This window comes from Diabrotica virgifera, chromosome 2 (assembly GCF_917563875.1).
Source record: "Diabrotica virgifera virgifera chromosome 2, PGI_DIABVI_V3a".
Taxonomy (NCBI): domain Eukaryota; kingdom Metazoa; phylum Arthropoda; class Insecta; order Coleoptera; family Chrysomelidae; genus Diabrotica; species Diabrotica virgifera.
The window spans coordinates 129,354,580-129,374,479 of NC_065444.1; the positions used below are offsets into that span (position 1 = coordinate 129,354,580).

The 19,900-nt window shown below is 32.4% G+C and overlaps 1 protein-coding gene across 1 annotated transcript in view; it reads left to right on the forward strand.

Moving 5' to 3' along the window:
* LOC114332924 (uncharacterized) overlaps positions 1–19,900 on the forward strand; it is a 141,929-nt gene that overhangs the window by 43,793 nt on the left and 78,236 nt on the right. The window contains exons 8-11 of the mRNA XM_028282714.2: positions 841–1,227; positions 3,851–4,117; positions 12,495–12,743; positions 14,013–14,307. Coding sequence (XP_028138515.1) covers positions 841–1,227; positions 3,851–4,117; positions 12,495–12,743; positions 14,013–14,307 — 1,198 coding nt within the window. The remainder of the gene's footprint in view (positions 1–840; positions 1,228–3,850; positions 4,118–12,494; positions 12,744–14,012; positions 14,308–19,900) is intronic.

A 19,900-nucleotide genomic window follows, 5' to 3' on the forward strand; every position in this document is an offset into this window, starting at 1 on the left:
GTTTAGCAACAATATTATTACAGCGATATTGTTAAAGAATAATTCTATAAAATATTGAAAAAATTACTTAAATCGGATTACAGGATTAAGAGATATGAGACATCAAAAATGACCCATTTTTTTGGGGTGCCTATTTTCTCTGACGCGCAGTGTATTTTGTGAAGTTATTTTGATAACGATTTCGGAAGTGGAAATCGAAACGTCAAATAAACTTAATTTTAGAGTAAAATGGAAGAAGAAATTCCAAGCTTATCAGTATGGAAGAAGAGTTCAATTTTTGTAGGGTTCCCTCACACGTCGAATTAAAAAGAAATGAAGAAGTGACGAGTGGCAAAATGAGTGGTCTCAAACTAATTCTAAGCTGAACAAAATCAAAAATAATGTTTGTCAGTGGATTCCATCGTCGCTTAACAGGCGTGAACAAATTGTACTTGCGCGTTTACGTGTTGGGCATACCAACTGAACTCACTCTGGCCTTTTCACAAACAATAATCCACCCATATGTGATCACTGTAACGTTCAATTAACAGTTGAACACCTTTAAATAAATTGTGGTAAATATGATCAAGAAAGACATCGTCACAATATCTCGTACTTTCTATCAGAAGCTCTAGGTCAAAAGTGTTCCTATGGTAATATAATTAGATGTCTAAGATCTATAAACATTTTCTATAATCTGTAGTTATAACAGCTTCAAATTTTATAGAGTTGTCTCCGATCTAGATGTGTCACACTTTATGTAACGCATAAAACTATTTACTTTTTTAAAGCTCTATTATTCTCTTTATGTTTTTATTGTATTCCTATGTCTGTATTAATTTATTTTTATTATTATTTTAGTTGTTCTCCTATAAAAAAATTTGTCCAATATGTTACGGAGGAAAATGATTTGGAAAGAGCTGAACAACTTTCACGCATATTCGGATTGAACATTCAACAGCTACTAGAATGTTGTGGAGATCTGCTAATCTCTCGAGGTTCTTTCCATTCCGGTATAATTTTATATAAACAAGCAAAAGTACATCTCCTTAAAAGAGTTCTAAAGCTCGCAATTTCAGCAGATTGTAAAACATTATTAAAGTTTGTGCATCTGTGTCTCAGTGCTAGTAAAGTCGATATGTCTGTAGCCACAAAAATTCATATTGGAAATTTGGCTGTGATGGCTTATACTGAATTGATTTTACGGTATGGTGGACACCAAAGGATATCAAACACTAAAGATTTTATGTAAGTAATTAACTAGTACATAAGAATTATTAATATTGATATTTCTTAATATTTTGTGCCGAGCTAATCGTGATTTAACCAATGTTTCCCCTTTTTCCTTGATTTTCTATTTAGTCAAACAACTGTCTATATCTATTTTCATCTTTTATTCTTATTTTTTTTTATTTCCATAAACTTCATTGTTTTCTTAATTTCTTCATTCCCCCACAGGGAGGAATATTACCAGCCCACTAAATCATATAGCACTCCACTGTTGCTCAAGAATTGTGTTCTTTGCGATTTTACAATCCTTAAAGCCTGCTGAGATCATAAAGTCATTTCCAAATTTCTAAAACTTAAACATCATACTCATTCTATCTCCCAAATTCTTAGAAAGACCAGTTTTCCTCTTCTCCGTGACAAACACCCATATCTTTAATACCTCATCTATTTATTCTTTCAATGTACATTCTATGGGACAGTTTCGACCGTATAAACACAGGCAGCCAGCCTTAAACACTTTCGAATCTAAGACTGAAACTCAAAAGCGAAAATTGGCACATATCTAATTTCCGAACAAATTCCAAAACCTACAACTTTGAAACCCACCACAGTGGTCCGCAACTTATATGATACTCCTATTTTTACCATTACTATTCAAGCTCTAGCAAAATGTTTCAACTACTCTATTACCCCAAGTCACATTCCAATTGATACAATTATCTGTCAAACTGAGAAGCAATCTCCAATTTAACTTCTGAGAAAGCTGAAATAGCAATACAAAACATCGCTAGAGTTATTAGAAACTCAAAGCCTCCTACTCCAAACAATAGCCAATCCGATAGAAAATCCCTGAAAGAACTTCAGTCAAATCCAAATCTGTTCATTCTTCCTGTCGACAAAGGAAACGCCACTGTCATCCTATATACTTCTTCTGACACTAATAAATACTCCTGTCAAAGCTAATTAATACTCCGAACTATAAACCAATTACTAATAAAAGACTGATCTGAGTAAAAATTAAAACAGTTTTGGTTTCGCACCGCAACTGAATGAATAAAAATGGTATACATTTTTATTTTTATTTTAAATTTACAATTACTAATAATCCAACAGCCTATCTAGAGAAAAAAGCCATCATTAATAAAACCGCGCTCTGTGTTAACGTAAAACAATATCAAGTCCTCTTAAAAAGTCTTCTAGAAAATTAACAAATTCGATATTCCCTTACATCCCATTGTTAGTGCATACAAATGCCCTACAAAGCCATTGGCAAAATACTTAGCCAAAACTCTAGAACCTCTCGCCGAAAGTACTTTATCCTTCGTCAAAAATTCTTTTCATTTTGTCGAACGTCTTAAACAATATTCTATCTCACCCTCAGACAAAGTATCAATTTTTACAAACTTTCCCATAGACAAAACCCTAAACATTCTGAAAACTAAGTACAGCATCCAGCAAGACTACTTATCTCTCATAAAGCATTGCATGTTCCAACACTTACTTTACCTTCCAAAATCAATTCTACAGACAAATAAATGGTGCCCCAATGGGCTCCTCACTCTCTCCGGTAATTGCCAACATCTTTATGGAAGACGTCGAGACCCGAGCACTATCCACATCAACGCTCAAACCCACAGGTTGGCTACAGTATGTTGACGATACATTCGTCATTTGACCCCACGACAGGGATGCTGTGGTGTCTTTTCAAACCCATCTGAATGGTATACATCCTAGTATCCAGTTCTATAATATGGCCGATTATATTACCCGTATGCACGCCAATGGCGAATATAAAATTCTTAATTGTATGTCAAAAAATGTGCAATAACTACGTCTTAAAACCCACCAAATTTCATTTGCATATCTCAACCGCTTTTAAAGCAATAAATAAATCGTCAGTTTGTAAGAAAAAATTCTTTTCTTTCTTTCTCATAATCCTTAGTGCCCTTCAGGGCGTCGGATTAAGAAAAAATTCAAAATCCCGTATCTCGGAAACGAAGCATTTGCTCACATACGATTATAAAGCAAACTGTCATTATTTTTTAATGCAGAATTACCCCTTAAAGTTTGTCGCACTTATTTAGAATGACCATGTACTGATGAAGAACATGGCTAGTTGTTAAAGTACCTAACTTTTGTACTATCCAACATAAGCGAATGAACCAAAAATCAGAATGTTAAGAAAACCTGAGGCTATAGTTGGGTTTTAATTTCAATATTTTATAAATGCTAGAATATTCCACAGAGTGACGCGAACTTTGAGAAACAACACAGTTTGATTCGTACACCCGGTATACAATGAAAATTTACCTGTTTAGTAACAATATTATTACAGCGATATTGTTATAGAATTATATCTCGGAAAGAATCTAGAATCTCGGAATTTTTCTCCAAAGTAGCCTATTCTCGAAAAAATGAATTTATTCCAAAATTTTGAACCTCTTTGTATATACAATATGTTGTTTTCTGTTCATGGAATTACCATATTTTATACTTCCTCTTCCAGAGTTTTAAGGCATGTTCCAAATCTAGTTCAAATAGGGTCGATGACAGACAACATCCCTAGTTTAGACCTTTGTTTACCTTTAGTTTATATTAGTTTGTATACCATTGCTATGTATTATTATTTATTTAATTTTAGGAATTTTTTGTCTTTCGAAGAATATTACGACCAGATTTTAGCTGTAAACGTAGCCTGCCAAGCTGGTCACTGGAATGTCGTAGCACTATTAGCGAAATCGAGGGGTTTACAGCCTGAAGTTGTTACTGCTTTAGGGCAAATTTTACAAAGCGCTAGAGCTCCAAAACCTTCTGAGAGAGACTTTTTGTATGCTCTTTCTGAACCGTGTCTAACACAAAGTTTACTTATTTTTGGACAGTGTTCGCAATACATTTTCCAGTATGTTAGGTTAGTATGTGCATATGTTTTGTAACTTATTCTGGGGACGTCTATATTTGAGTTATTAGGAGAGATAGAGAAAAAGTTTTATGCGAAACTGATAGATACAGTATAGTTTTACGTTTTAACATTATTTTAAAATATACAGAGTGTCTCATAGAGCTGGAATGAATTAAAGGGTTTTTATAGAACACACTATATATTATTTTCAATTTTGAATTCTCCTTATAATATGTATTTTCCCTCAAGTTAATGAAAGGTTTTAATATCATTCAAGACACTTTATAGGTCTCTATAACAAGCAAAAAACCGTAACTATCTTCGTTCAATAATAAATCACACAAACGATTACTCCAAAGAAATCAAAATTCGAATAGAAAAAAGACCAAAACATTTCAATAACACGAGAAAGATACTTTATACAAGAAACTCGAAACGAATTGAGAGAGGCTAGCAAGATGTTAGATTTTTTCGACACTTTCTGAGAAATGAAAACGCGGACCCTTAACGCCACGATTTTTAAAAAACTGAAAGTATTCTAATTATTGTTGGACAAAAATAAGTATTTTAGAAAAATTAACAAAAGAAAGGAAGTCATCAAAACGAGAAAGCTGCAGTAACTATTACGTGTTATGCGTGGGTAGGATATGTGGTTTAATTGATTATACGAGAGAAGCATTAGAATGAGAAGAATATCATGGCTGTTACGGTCACTTTTACTGAAAATAGTAATAAATTGGCGTCCCGTATAATTAAAAACGGAGTACATACTAAGTACATATTCATACTATACAAATAAAAAATCATTTGTTTGCGTTGTTATTTCTAACCTTCGTAAAACTTAGTCCTAATATTGTCCCGAAGAGGCATCTCAATGCAATTTACTATTTTTGTACAAAACATTAATGTTTTATATTTTGAGAACGATTTCCGAAGTGGAAATCGAAACATCAAATAAAATTATTTTAAAGTAAAATTATGGCTTATTCCCAACAAAAATAGTAAATTGTACTTAGTCGAAAGGACGAATCGTCCACCTTGATAATGCAATGCAAGCTCGCATGACAATCGAATTTTTGACGCTACAAAATGTCCAATTAAACCAGACATGGGTAAACTATTTAAGCGGAGGGCCACATAAAATAAAAACATTCTTTACAGGGTGTTTGGTAAAGAATGGGCCATAGCTTGACCTTAGATTCCTGAGGTTAAAATAGGTCGATTTAAGCTAACTTACCTTAGTACAAAAGTTGATAATAACCGAAATACAGGGTGTTAAAGTTAAACTTTTATTTTATTTATTTTTGAATATTTCCTGACAAGCATGGCACAACAACACGAAATTTGGTAAGTGGTGGTGGTACTGTACACCCTACTAAATTATGTTAAACGTTTCTGGCCAATACCATCGGCGTACGACGGAGGAACGTGAATGGTTGACCCTTCTCAAATTCTACGCCACTGGCGGAATTTCTATTTTAGTGCAATTTTTTGATTCCAATACTTTCTATGTAAATAACATACTCTTCATTCGTAACGATAAAGCCATTAGTTTTCGAGATATTTGAAGCTAAAAACAAAGGAGCATAATACATTAATCAAAATAAGTGTGCCTTTTCATTTTTAACTTCAAATATCTCGAAAACCAATGATTTTATCGTTACGAATGAAGAGTATATTATTTGCATAGAAAGTATTGTAGAATCTAAAAATTATGCTAGAATAGCAGTTTCATCAGTGGCGTAGAATTTGGGAAGGGTCAACCATTCACTTTTCCCTGTCGTACGCCTCTGATATTAACCAGAAACGATTATTTAACATAATTTAGTAGGGTGTACAGTACCTACACTTTCTGCCAAGTATCATAAGGATATGTCAAATAGTTTTATAGTGCCGGGCACACATATTTCTTAAAGTTTTAAATAAAGAATAAATTATTAAAAAAAATTAAAATAATTTGACATATCCGTGTCATATTTGGCAGAAAGTGTAGGCACTGTACACCCTACTAAATTATGTTAAATAATCGTTTCTGGCTACTACCAGAGGCGTACGACAGGGGAAAGTGAATGGTTGACCCTTCCCAAATTCTACGCCACTGATGAAACTGCTATTCTAGCATAATTTTTAGATTCTACAATACTTTCTATGCAAATAATATACTCTTCATTCGTAACGATAAAGTCATTAGTTTTCGAGATATTTGAAGTTAAAAATGAAAAGGCACACTTATTTTGATTAATGTAATCCTTTGTTTTTAGCTTAAAATATCTCGAAAACTAATGGCTTTATCGTTACGAATAAAGAGTGTGTTATTTACATAGAAAGTATTGGAGAATCAAAAAATTGCACTAAAATAGCAATTCCGCCAGTGGCGTAGAATTTGGGAAAGGTCAACCATTCACGTTCCCCCGTCGTACGCCTGTGGTAGTAGCCAGAAACGTTTGTTTAACATAATTAAGTAGGGTGTACAGTACCAGCACCATTTACCAAATTTTGTGTTGTTGTCCCTTGCCTGTCAGGAAATATTCAAAAATAAATAAAATAAAAGTTTAACTTTGACACCCCGTATTTCGGTTATTATCAACTTTTGTACTATGGTAAGTTAGCTTAAATCGACCTATTTTAACCTCAGGAATCTAAAGTTAAGCTATGGCCCATTCTTTACCAAACACCCTGTATAGGCGAACCGAAAAAAATTAATAAAACAAGTTTTTATTAGCGATAACCTTTACATTTTTATTTGCATCACACGTATCTTATGTGCATAAATGGTAAAAAACATTGATGAGCTGATTCGCAGGAGTGAAGCTAAGTGCTAGTTAGTCAATCGGTTTCTTATGTAGTTCTTGCGAAGCTTCATAGAAGAAAACATCTGTTCACAAATCTAGAAAGATGCAAACATCACAATTATCTTCTGAGCATAAGATTTCAGGTTTGAAAAACTTGATTTTGACAGGGCTTTATTGAACTCAGTTTTAGAATCGTTGAGAAATATTTGCTTCAAATCAGTGTTACATTGTAACTTAATGAGTTCGAGCTGCAATTCTGGTCTTACTTATTCAGAGTTTTCATTAAACGGCATGCTGAAAATGCCCAACTCCTGTTCGATATCATTAAAGTCTTGAAATCTTCACTCAAACTCGTCATGAAGACATTCCATGCTTTTCTCATAGCTCTTAAAATTGTCTTCGCCAATTGTAATAGTTTTTAGCTTGGAAAATAAGTAAGGGCTTTCTTGCATAGTTGTTTAGAAAATAGATTCAATTGCATTTTGAAAGCCCTGATGGTGGTGGGAGAACGCAGAGCTCGAAGAGGCAACAATGGAAAGCAGAGAATTAGTATATTGTGAAACAAGTGCAGAAAGGTACTAATTTCTCACGAGTTTTAAAAGTTGCGGTACGAGCGCAAGCGAGTGCCGCAATTCAAACGAGTGAGAAATTACCTTTCTGCACGTGTTATATACTATACTTTTTCTACAACCACAGTTTTTTACAAATCACAATTTCTAAACGAAGATTTATTATAATAATAAATTATAAATTTTAAACTGTATTTAATTAATACTAATCAATTTAAATTCCTTATACCTACACAAATTACACAGAAATCAGTTAAAAAATTATTGCACTGCCTTAATTTGTTTGAATTTAAACGAGATTTAAACTATTTTAAATAATTATTATAAAATAATGCCACATTTGACATTATATTTATGCAGACACAGATTTCCACTATACCTACTTCACTGGACGTATCTTGCTAAGGTAGCTAAATCCTTATTGGTTAATTGATAATTATTATAAAATGTTTATTAAGAATAAAATTGTAAAATAAAACAGTTGTAACATTCATAATTTAGTTTCTATACGATAAAAGTATAATAACTGTCTTACAGTTATATTATATTTGTCTACCAAAGATGTAAACAGAAGATATAAAGCTACTCAGAATGAGGTAGTCATTTGTAGAATACTAAATTTAAAGTTCAAAAATAATGTGTTAAATTAGCGAATTTTCCAGATTTCTCGGACATGAGATGTAGTTAAATCGGTTCTTTTTTGAAAAGTACATACTATCAAATCTAATATCTCAAATAACAATTTCATCAAAACATGTTATAATTATAATTTTTGTGGTATGTAATGGTACTGTGCAGAAAAGAACTTTCCGGCACAGAAACGTCACTTTTCTGCACACTAATGTCATATATCATACACTGTGAGAAAAAGTTTCTTAACATAAAACTGTGCAAAAAAGTGCATTTTGAATAGTGGTTGAAGAAAATAGTATATTGTACAACAAGAGAAAAACGAGGGAGAAATATGTCGTTTTCTCACGTGTTGTACAAGTGTACTTTTTCTGTGGATGCGTTTTTGTCAAGAGTTCAAACTTCAAAATTAAATAATTTAACCTTTGGATCGAAAGTTCCGAATGGTAGTGAGTTCGAATCTCACCAGGGTCAGAGATTTTTTCATTTATTATAAATTAATAAATGAAAATAGTTTCTGTCCTTGTGGGATCGGTACTCACCGGAGGGACCGCAGACGTTCGGATACAATTAGCGTCTCTTTGCAAACTAACAAGACACTTTCTCAACACACACACTACACATTACACCTGAGTTAGTGATAAGTTACCTACACAACTACGTGGCTAAAGGTTCTAGTTCTAAACCAAGGCCAGAATCAGAGAGAAAAAAAAAGGTGCTTGTATGTAGATTATATGCCAAAATTTAAATAAAATACATATTATACACATATGTAGGTATTTAATATTCTTAATATGTATATACTTTTATTTATTTAAAATTATAGTTACCAGTTATATTTGAACAGTTTTGAAAGGTAATTCTTAGTAAGTTTTGATTTGACACATTTTATTTGACAAAAATATTTGTATTTTTATTGTGCATGTTACCATGGAAACCGCGATTCTACGTATGGAACCCGTGAGAAAAAATATTTCTCACTGCAATGGCCGACTTTTCTCACAGCCTGAGAGATTGTGCGGTTTGAATGTACGTAAGTTAGTGATGTTGAAAAAGTATCTATTCGTTACAAAGTACTCGTTACTTACGAATACCGAAAGTAACGATTTCTACACAGAGAGGCAAATCGTTACTTTGATTACTCTGATTACTTCGTTATTTCGTACCAATCCTATCAGAGCGAGTAACAACTATTGTATCTACTTTGATTACTTTGATTACTCTGATTACTTCGTTACTTCATACCAATCGTATTAGAGCGAGTAACGACTACTGTATCTACTTTGATTACTCTGATTACTTCGTACCAATCATATCAGAGCGAGTAACAACTATTGTATCTACTTTGATTACTCTGATTACTTCGTTACTTCGAACCAATCGTATCAGAGCGAGTAACGAATATTGTATCAACTTTGATTTGATTACTCTGGTTACTTCGTACTTCGTGAAGGTCGTTATTATATCGGAATCCCTATACAAAATACCTACCTACTGAGAAACACGATTCTCGATATGATTACCGGTACTCAAATACAAAAGTAATCATAGTAATCAAATCATTTTTATCTCTTAAACAGATTGGTGAAGGTCGTTGTTATATCGGAATACCTATACAATACAGACCTACCTACTGAGAAATACGATTCTCGATATGATTACCGGTACTCAAATACAAAACTAATCATAGTAATCAAAGTAACGAATACTGTATATGATTACTTTATACAAAATACCTACCTACTGAGAAATACGATGTTCGATATGATTACCGGTACTTAAATACAAAAGTAACAAAAGTAATCATAGTAATCAAAGTAACGAATACTGTAAATGATTACTTTATACAAAAGTAACGATTTGTAACGAATACTCGAAAGTAACTATAATCAACATCACTAATGTAAGTAGTGATAGTCGAGGAAATGAAGCTGGAAAAATGGCAAAACCTCGCAATTTTTTCGTCCAGCATCGATTTGTACAAAAATTTGGGATTATGCTCATTTCACCCTCTAGTTTATTTTCTATATTGAGCCGTTGTACGCTTTTGGTTTTTTAAGGGTGAAAACCACCCCTAATTGTAAAAAATTATAAAATAACATTTTAAACTTTAATATTGTCAACATTTGCTTCTTGTTAGTTACATAATGATTGTTTTGTGCTTTAAGATATAATATCACAATATTTCATCCCTTAAAACCACGCTTGTTGGAGCTATATATGAAAAGTTTACTTATACTAAAAGAATAATTTCGGCTTGCATCAATTTACATAAAAATTTGGGGTTAGGATCATCTTACCCTGTACTTCATATTCTATATCATGCTCAAGGGCGTTGATTATTTTTATTGGTGTAAACTACCCTTATTTTCAAAAATTAAATAAAAACATTGTAAACTTTAATATAGGTAAAATTTCGTTTTGACTGGGTAAATAATGATTGTTTTATGCTTTAGTTAGGATTTAATATCATATTTCAACCCTTAAAAACCACCCTTAATAACATTGCAATTTTTATAAGTAGACAATTTAATAGATCTATAAAGAAAAAAAAGTAGAATTAAAGAATTACAAAAACATTTATTTACACAAAAATACGAATTTACAAATAGGTATATAAAAATACACATACACATAGTTTTTTAGTCATCCAGTATACGAACCGGGTCTGTGGTATTATATAGGTACATTGAAAATGCTCTTATAAGGGGACTATTCGAATTTTTCGAAAAAAAAATTAGTTTTATAAACAAAGCTCCTTCATTTTTGTCGATAAAAAGTTTTTTTGAATAACAGTTTTGTAGGATTTTTGAAGAGTAATAAGACTGCGTAAATTAAATTCCGTAAGATCTCTTAATTTTTAATTGAGGTAGGTTTAAAAGGCTCGAATAAGGGGATGTTTGCTCGTAAATAGATGTTTTAAACAGCTATATCTCGTTAACTGTTTAATGTAATGAAAATCTATACATAAGGAAATTTTATCTGTTAAAAAAGATACAATTTAGTAGTCTATCAGTTTTTTCGCATCTCCAGTATTTTCGGAGATATTTTGAAGAAAATGATAAAAAATGCAAAATTGCAAAAAATCAATTTTTCTTTAAACTCCAATTTTTCTAAAATTAGGTCTTTTAAATAAGTCAAACTTCTTGGATGTATTGATAATATAAATATAAAAGAAATTACAGATAGGCGAAGACCAACTTTTAGTTACAAGGGTAGTTAGGGGGTTATTTTCACTGTTTTTTTCGTAGAGAAAAAAGGTACCGACTTTTTTTTATCATAAGTTGCTCAATTTTTATGCTAGAAACTTTTTATTAATTTTTTTTTTAAAGACCTTATTGTATGCTTGAAAAAATATCATGTAATTTTTCCTGAAAAAATGCAAAGGTTTCCCGTTATTTGGCTTTGATTATTTCAAATTATGCATTTGACGAAAAATGCTAACCTTTAACATGCCGTATCTCGGTTTGTATTGGTCGTAAAAATATTATAAAAAGACAGTTTCGTTTGTGTTACTATAAGATACGATATTGTTATTTACAGTTTTTTTGAATTAATGCATATTTTTCGAGTTATTCTCAAAAATCCCTCTAAAAAAGTCGATTTTTCCGTCAAAAAACTGTTACTTTCAACCACGAATAACTCGAAAAATATTAGTTTTACGAAGAAGATGTAAAAAACATTTTTTTCTTAAAATTACTTTTTACATCGATTTATATGGTTAAAATGTAATTAAAAATTCCCACCCCCGAGTTGGGGTGGCAACTACCCCCAAGGTTTTAGCGTACAGCAGCATGATATAGAAAATGAACCTTGGACTATTTCCTATCTTCTGTGAAAATTTCAAGTAAATCCATGCTGGACGAAAAAATTGCGAGCCAAAATGCTTCATTTCCTCGACTATGAGAGAAGTTGCACATTGTATAGCATCCATAGAAAAAAGTCTTTAAAATACATTCCTATGTTGCGTCACTTTTTGGGTTTCTCAAAATTATGTCACGGGCCTGATTGAATAGCACAGGGCTGCTCCTAGGCCGCGGGCCGTACTTTGCTCATGTCTGAATAAACCATTCTCCCTGTCGTCCCGACCTATGTCTTAACGATTTTGTTACTTTTTCGAAAACTAAGGGCAGATTGTGTGGTGATACGATATGGTGATTGAGTAGTCAGAAACACAATTTTGACTTAACAAGAAACCAATGAAATAACAGTTTACAGAGTTGGTTTGACCGAATACAAAACTACATTAATCTTCGTGGAGAATACTTCGAAACCAATACCGTCTTTAAAAGAAATCTGTTTTTATTGCAACTCTAATATGCAAAATATAAAAAAAAACGTAATGTAAGTTACGTCAGCGTCTCGGGGTGTATCTAATACTAAAATTATTTTTAGGACAAATATTGAACACTTTCCTCTCGATATATTACGTCGTCTAGCAATCCAACTGGACCCTAGTCAACCGAGCGCCATTCCTCTAGTCAGTAGATTGTTCCAAACTACCAAATTTTCGTCCAGCCTGGAAACAACTATCGAATGTATCGATTTTGAAAATCCAGACAGGACAATAGTAACGGTGAAAGATTTAATTGATACATTCCTCATTATTATTATACATTTAATTTGGAAGACTGAAAATATTGGGTGAGTTAAAAAACTAATTAGAATACAGTGATGAGCGCGCTAATAGCTAGCAGAATAACGCAAATGATGGAAAACATAATGCGTTGTGAAATAGAATGAGATGAAAATAGTAGAGGTTGGAAATTATCGGTATTATCCTATAAAACATGACCACTTACCAGTTTCCCACCTTTAGACGTCAGCTAAGAGCTAGGTAGTTAACTTTAGTCATACGTATGACGTTAACGTGTCATTTTTGAAGTTTTAGGCACGCGGGTGAATTTTTACATTCCCTGGCGCATGCGCACACTTACAGTATGATATTAGTCGCTACATTTTTATGTAGCTCAAATAAGGTGTGCGTGAAAAGAATATATTATTAGTGTTTTTGTTTTTAGTAAATATATTTATTATAATTTTTGTGTCTTTGGATTTGTCTTCCTCGGGAATAAGATATTTTATAATAATAGTAAGTATATTTAAAGTATTTTTGTATACTTCACTTGGTCTATTAAATTTGTCAGTATGTATGAGAAATCTTGTAACCTGTCAAAGCAAAGGGAGTATAGCTCAGTGGTAGAGCGTGTGACCGGAGATCGATAGGTCCCCGTTTCGAATTCATGTGTTTTCTAAATTTTTTTTATTTTTCTTATTGTTTTAATAAAAAATTTTGGAAAGTAGTAAGTAAAAATTAGTTTAATCTTTAAATAAAATACAAATAACCTGTTGAAAGTATATTTATTTCGTTGAAATCATATAATAGAAGTATAACTTCTTACGTGCGTACAAAGTGCACACACATTCTTTTTTATTATTATTTTAAATCATTTTTACCGAGCGGTTAAGGTTTTAACGAATAGAATGAGTGAGTTTTTAGCAAGCCTGTCCATAAATAAATCAAAAACAAAGATTATGATTAATGAGTTAATAATTTTACTTTGATTTTTATTTAAAAACTAATTTAAATTTAAACGGACACAGTTTTCCCATTACCTCAGGCAAAAAATATTCAGCCACTACCTTGTCATATTTTGACGTTTATTTGTGTCAGTCGAAACGAAAAAAAAGCTAACGTGTAAAGGTGGGGAACTATTGTAAGTGGTCATGTTTTATAGGTTTATACCGATAATTTCCCACCTCTATTAGTCTCATCTCTTTTTATTTGACAACGCATTATGTTGTCCATATTTTGCGTTATTTTGCCGGTTATTAGCGCGCTCATCACTGTATAAACAATTTTTTGTAAACTTTTAGAGATATTTTTTGTGTATATAATGTTATCTGTTTCAGTTTTGAATTATCTCTCTTAGAAAATGTACAGCCTCCCGACATCCCGCCTCCAGTGATTCCCCTAAAAAATCTACCCGATTTTCATCCTCTCAGCTGCGGTTTTGAACATGCAGCTATTATTCGCAATAATAATGTTTATACAATGGGTGTAGCTAATTCTGGCTGTCTGGGATTGGGCCCCCTATTGACTCAAAGCAGTCCCGCAAGGCTAGTACAAACTTTGTCTGAATTGAAAGTTAGAGTCCTAAGTGTGAGTTGTGGAAAGAAGCATACCTTGGCACTTACAGATTTTGGGGTAAGTAGTTATTGAATAAATAAAAAAAAATCCTTTATAAAAGGTATATTTAAAATCCCTCGAAAGGGCTACATCAAAATCACATAACTAGTTTTCGACTGGTTTACCAGTCATCATCAGTGCTTACCTAAAATTAATATAACCTGGTAAAATAATGCAAAGATATTGAAATTTTGACTACGGTTAAGAAAAGTTATAGGTTATACTCACGTGCAATGTACATGCTAACGACCAAGATATTATTTAACAAAAATATGTGAGTCAAAGCCCAGTAAAAGTAGTCCGTCAAGGAAACATTGGTTTAAAATGCTACATTATACGTGGATGTTTAAAATATTTTGCTATTCTGCCCCAGGTAACATCTGAGCTGTGGATTTGACTTGTTCACATGGTGAAAGTATGACAGCAAGTGACAACGAAATGGATAGAGACCTCCGAACGATGACAAGACAGAAATGACAGTTCCACAGGAAGTTGAAAATTAACCTGTCATAGTTAAAGACTATGGTGTACAGCTTGTTAAAATTAGAAATGATGTAACAATACACTCCATTGTGAAAATTATCATTTAAAATTCATTAAACTAGTTGTTGTAGTTAAAAATGTATTCACGTATACTGTAAGTGGAGTTAGTTAGGCAAACCACATTACACAAAAGTTTTGTATTCGAGAACTAAATTAAGTAATCAAATCTTATTATCAAGAGATCTAAGATTTAAAAAAGCAATTTTGTGTTGATTTCAAGTTATCGAATTTATTTAACTTATTGGTAGCTGTTGGAATTTGTGTAGGTTAGTGTGTAAGAAATCACAATGGGGGTGACTGAGGTGTAAAAATGCCTTAAATAATCTAGGGGGATGTATCATTAAGAAAGCACAAGCAAGCTCAAACTTAGGCGACTAATTCCTAAAGACCTCGCAGGCTGCCCGGATCCCTAAGGGTCCAAAAACCAAAACCGTAATAGGATGATGACAGTAGGGGCGGGGGGGTATGAGATGCCTGTGAGGAAATTAGTGAGAAAGGAACATGAACGAGACCCAGAAAGAAAATTAGACTTTTGATTTGGTTTTACTAAAGATGAGTGTTTATAACTTTTCTTAACCATAGTCAAAATTTCAATATCTTTGCATTATTTTACCAGGTTATATTCATTTTAGGTAAGCACTGATGATGACTGGTAAACCAGTCGAAAAAAAGTTATGTGATTTAGATGTAGTCCTTTTGAGGGATTTTAAATATACCTTTTATAAAGGATTTTACTGTTTTTTGTATTACATGGTATACAACCAACTACAGGAAAACTTTTTCCTTGCGGATTTTTTATTAGTTTTTGAATGTTATTCGTGATGATATTTTGATGATATTTTAATTGTTAAAGTTGTGATTTTATAATTTGATACGACAAAATACTTTACAGGACATTTCGTCACGCCGTTATTACGTAACGGCGATAGTTCGTAACGGCGCGCGGCGACAATTCGTAACGGTATACTAATTCGTAACGTCAAAATGGAATTATCGTGTTTATTTTTATTAAGGTGGAAACTGACTTGTACATATTTGTATTACAGTTACAAATGAAATGGTGTTTATGCTTCTTTTCGTGGGCATGTTTCAGTGCGTCACAAATGATAGAAAAAAAAGTAAGTCCGTGATAATATACATTTTAGTGACATGACATTTGAGTTAAATCTGACAGTTGTCACATTTTATTTGCAATTTAACATAAAATCAAATCAATTGTGTTTATTGCATTTATAAAATGGTATTTTCTTTCATTTCTATATTCTTATAAATTGTTCAGATTATATTCGCAGATATATTATATAATTCGCAAATTATTTTATTTTCGATTGTGGCGCCATCTATTGACAACTAGAATAAATGTTATAAATGTCACCGACGAAATGTAATCACCGACGTGCGTTTTTTTCTGTCACATACAATTTAATGCGTTAGAAAGAAATCGAAAAACTGTGACGCACTGAAAGATCCTCATGAGAAAAAGCATATCCATTAACGAACCAGCGCAGCATCAGGATAAACATTTTTAACACATTTCATATTTCGTGGAGAGTTATATTTTTAAAATTATGTCTTAAAATAAATATATTATAGTAGTGTAAATTGTATTCGTTATTATAGTAAATACATAATTGATTTGATTGATTGAACTGTTTTTATATAATAATAGTCTCTCGTTTTATACCGCTGACGCGGCTTTGGGATTATATCTAGGGCCTACGGTATAGAAGAAATGTAAAAGGGCCAGTGCTATGCTTCAACCACCTATTATTACCCCTGGTTTTATTCAAGTTACTTATTTTATCCGGGCTGAGTCGACCTGGGGCCTATAGACATTTTTAAAAATGTCTAGCTGTTCTCGCCGGTGCTGGGTTTCGAACCCTCACCTACCAGCGTGGAAGTCAGACATCCTACCGCCTGAGCTACTCCGGCCCTAAATAAACTGTTTTTATTTGTTTCGTTATTTTTCAGACTTACTTTTTAATACTTTAAAGTGATATTGATGCGCTCAGAACAACAGTGGCCTAACCCACAAACCCGCAACAATTGCTTGCTTGAGCCAATCTGCATCTGAAAATAAACTTCTCATCAAAAGTTAAGGATATAAAAAATTATGCTTATTTTCATAGTTGATTTGTTCGTGAACAGGTTAACGAATTCCGCCAATTTTTTTTTAAATATTTTTATAGATGTTTCTTTAGTATTTACACAATTGTGCAAAGGTTTACTCAAACTTCTTTTTTGTACTTATACAGGGTGGAAGAAAAGAAATGTTAAGTTTGTGACAGGCTGTAGGGAGGACGAGATACAAATGTTAGTCTACATCAGAATAGTATTATAGTCTTATGTTTTGTGAACATTTTGATTTTTGAATGTCCCCGATATCTTGAGAAAATAGACGGTATTGTATTTTAACGTTTGTTTTAACCGAAACAAAAGTTTGATACACCTTGTAGGAAGGAAAATGCACAAAGGTGGATATACATCGATGTTATGTTGTAATCTCATATTTTGCGAATATTTTATTTTTTAAGTTATCTGATATCTTTAATAACAAAAAAACTAGACTGTTTTACTATTTAATATGTGTTTTAACTGACGACATGCGATACGTGAGGAGGCCATGTCTTATAATACCACTGAGATGAAATTATTTCCTACATATAGTGCGAAAGGAACAGAGTGTTCAAAGAAAAAATATGTGTAATGTACCTCTTCTTATTTAAAGAACCTCTACGTAGACATCAAATCCGTACTTATTCTCAAGGAAATTTCACTCCAAACCATCACAGAGCCTCCATTAAACAATCTCTTCTCTTATTTTGCGTTGTGCATACCGCTTATCTGGTCGATAAATAACTCTTATAGGTGTCAATAGGAACTGTTTACCTTAAGTGCCTTTCTGTTTTAAAAGTTTTCGTAACTTTTATTTTTTATTGTTAATTTAGTTTTGTTTTAGTTAAAACACATGTTAAAGAGTAAAACAACCTATCTTCTTTGTTTTTAAAGATATCAGGGATAGTCAAAAAACAAAATGTTCTCAAAACATAAGACTACAATACGATTCCGATAAATAATAACATTTGTACCTCGTCCTCCCTACAGGGTATCACAAACTTAACATAAGAAAACCATTTCTTTTCTTCCAACCGGTATAAGTACAAAAAAGAAGTTTGAGTAAATCTTTGCACAACTGTGTAAATACTAAATAGAAATCTAAAATAATAAAAAATAATTAGCGGAACCCATTAATCTGTTCACGAAAAAATCAACTATAAAAATGAGTTTAATTTTCTATATCCCTAACTTTTGACGAGCAGTTTACTTAAATAAGGGATACCTTACTTTAATGTAATAAAAGCGTTTTGGTAAAATTTTGTATTGTGGTTTAGGCCACTGTTGCTCTGAGTCTCAATTCAAGAAAATCAATTTAAATAAATTCTTCTGTTTTTTTTATTTTCGTTTACGTGCTCAGCAACTATGGCCACTCACACGAGGCGATCACAAACAACATTACATAACATATAGAAATATTTTAGAGTTTATAATACAATGATATTTTTTTGAAAAACTGAAGAACTCTGTCCGACTGGTTGGAATTTGAGTTTTAGCTGTCATCTTACATAGTGTTGGAAAATTCTCGAGAATGAAAAATCGGAGAATATTCTCGAGAATATTCTCGATATGGAGAATTTTCTGAGACTGAACCCCATGACCCACTTACGAATATTGTTGAAGATGAAAAATAGGGTTTAAAAAATCATGATCTTATATACAAAACTATGAGACGAAACAACAGTGTTCTTTGTATATAAAAAATACAAAAACAGCAGAAAACACAAAATTTCTTTGATAAAAAAATGAAATTTTCTTCTTAACAGCAAATAATCGATGTGGTATGATAAAAGATGAGACCTCAGATTCAGAATTTCTATCATTAGCTCATCCTAGTCATTTACAATCTGCATTTCAACCTACTGATGAGTTGTTGGATTTTGTTTTTGAGTGGCCAGCTCAGTCATGGATTGGTCTACGTCTAATTATTTTGTCTACGTCTAATTATTTTAATTTGTGAGCAATAAAAGTTACCTTACGAGCCCGTTCAGCAGTGAGCCGGTTTCTTTTAGAGGAGTGGATAAAAAAACCATAAGTACTGAAACTTCTTTCAGTCGTTGCACTGGATGAAGGCATGCTTAATATATCAACTACTATTTTAGTTAATTTTGTTCCGAAACATGTACCTTTTCATCATATGATTAAGTCTAGTTTTTCAATTGATTTTACAACGTATGGTTTTACAAAAAATCTCTCCTTAGACCGATAAAGTGACAAATCTGCAATTATTTCAGCCGACTCATCACCATATTTTAAAGTTGCTAAATTATCTACAAACTCAGTTTCCTCAACTTGTTCTTCTCTGCTTAAATTAACACCATTCTAAATATTTGCATGTTAATATTTCACCAAAACAATAAATTAATATTGGCACTGTAAACACCCTTGCTAGTGGTTCATGGGATTGGCAAAAACAATATACCTACATATTTTTTTAAATTATAATAATTTAACCCGTATCTAGTTTTTATTTTTGTTTCGGTTTTTGAAAATATAGAAAATTTTGGCCGAGAATATTCTCGAGAGAATTTTCTGGCCGAGAATATTCTCGAGAATATTTGCGTTCTCGAGAAAATTCTCTTCTAACATCACTAAAATCTTACATCACTAAACTGATGACATTCGGTAATAATGTAACATGCCACTGCCACTGTAAGTTGGCACTGGCATATTAGACAGATAGGCCGGACATCTGATGTCATCAGGAAGCTGTGAGTAAATTTTGGTGGCCTATACGGATTCTTCTTATTTCTACATTCTAATTTTAAGGGCTTGTCTAGGGAATCCTGTGGGGCCAGTGTAAAGTGGCTTATATACTGAGGACTGGATTGCACGTAAGGATGTATTTAAGGAGGTTCAGTGGTTTTGCCATAATCTTCTGGTGAATCTGTAGCTTTTGTTTTTAAATCGTTGCAAATTTGAATGAGGGTTGTTGACCTGGTATCTATTGAAG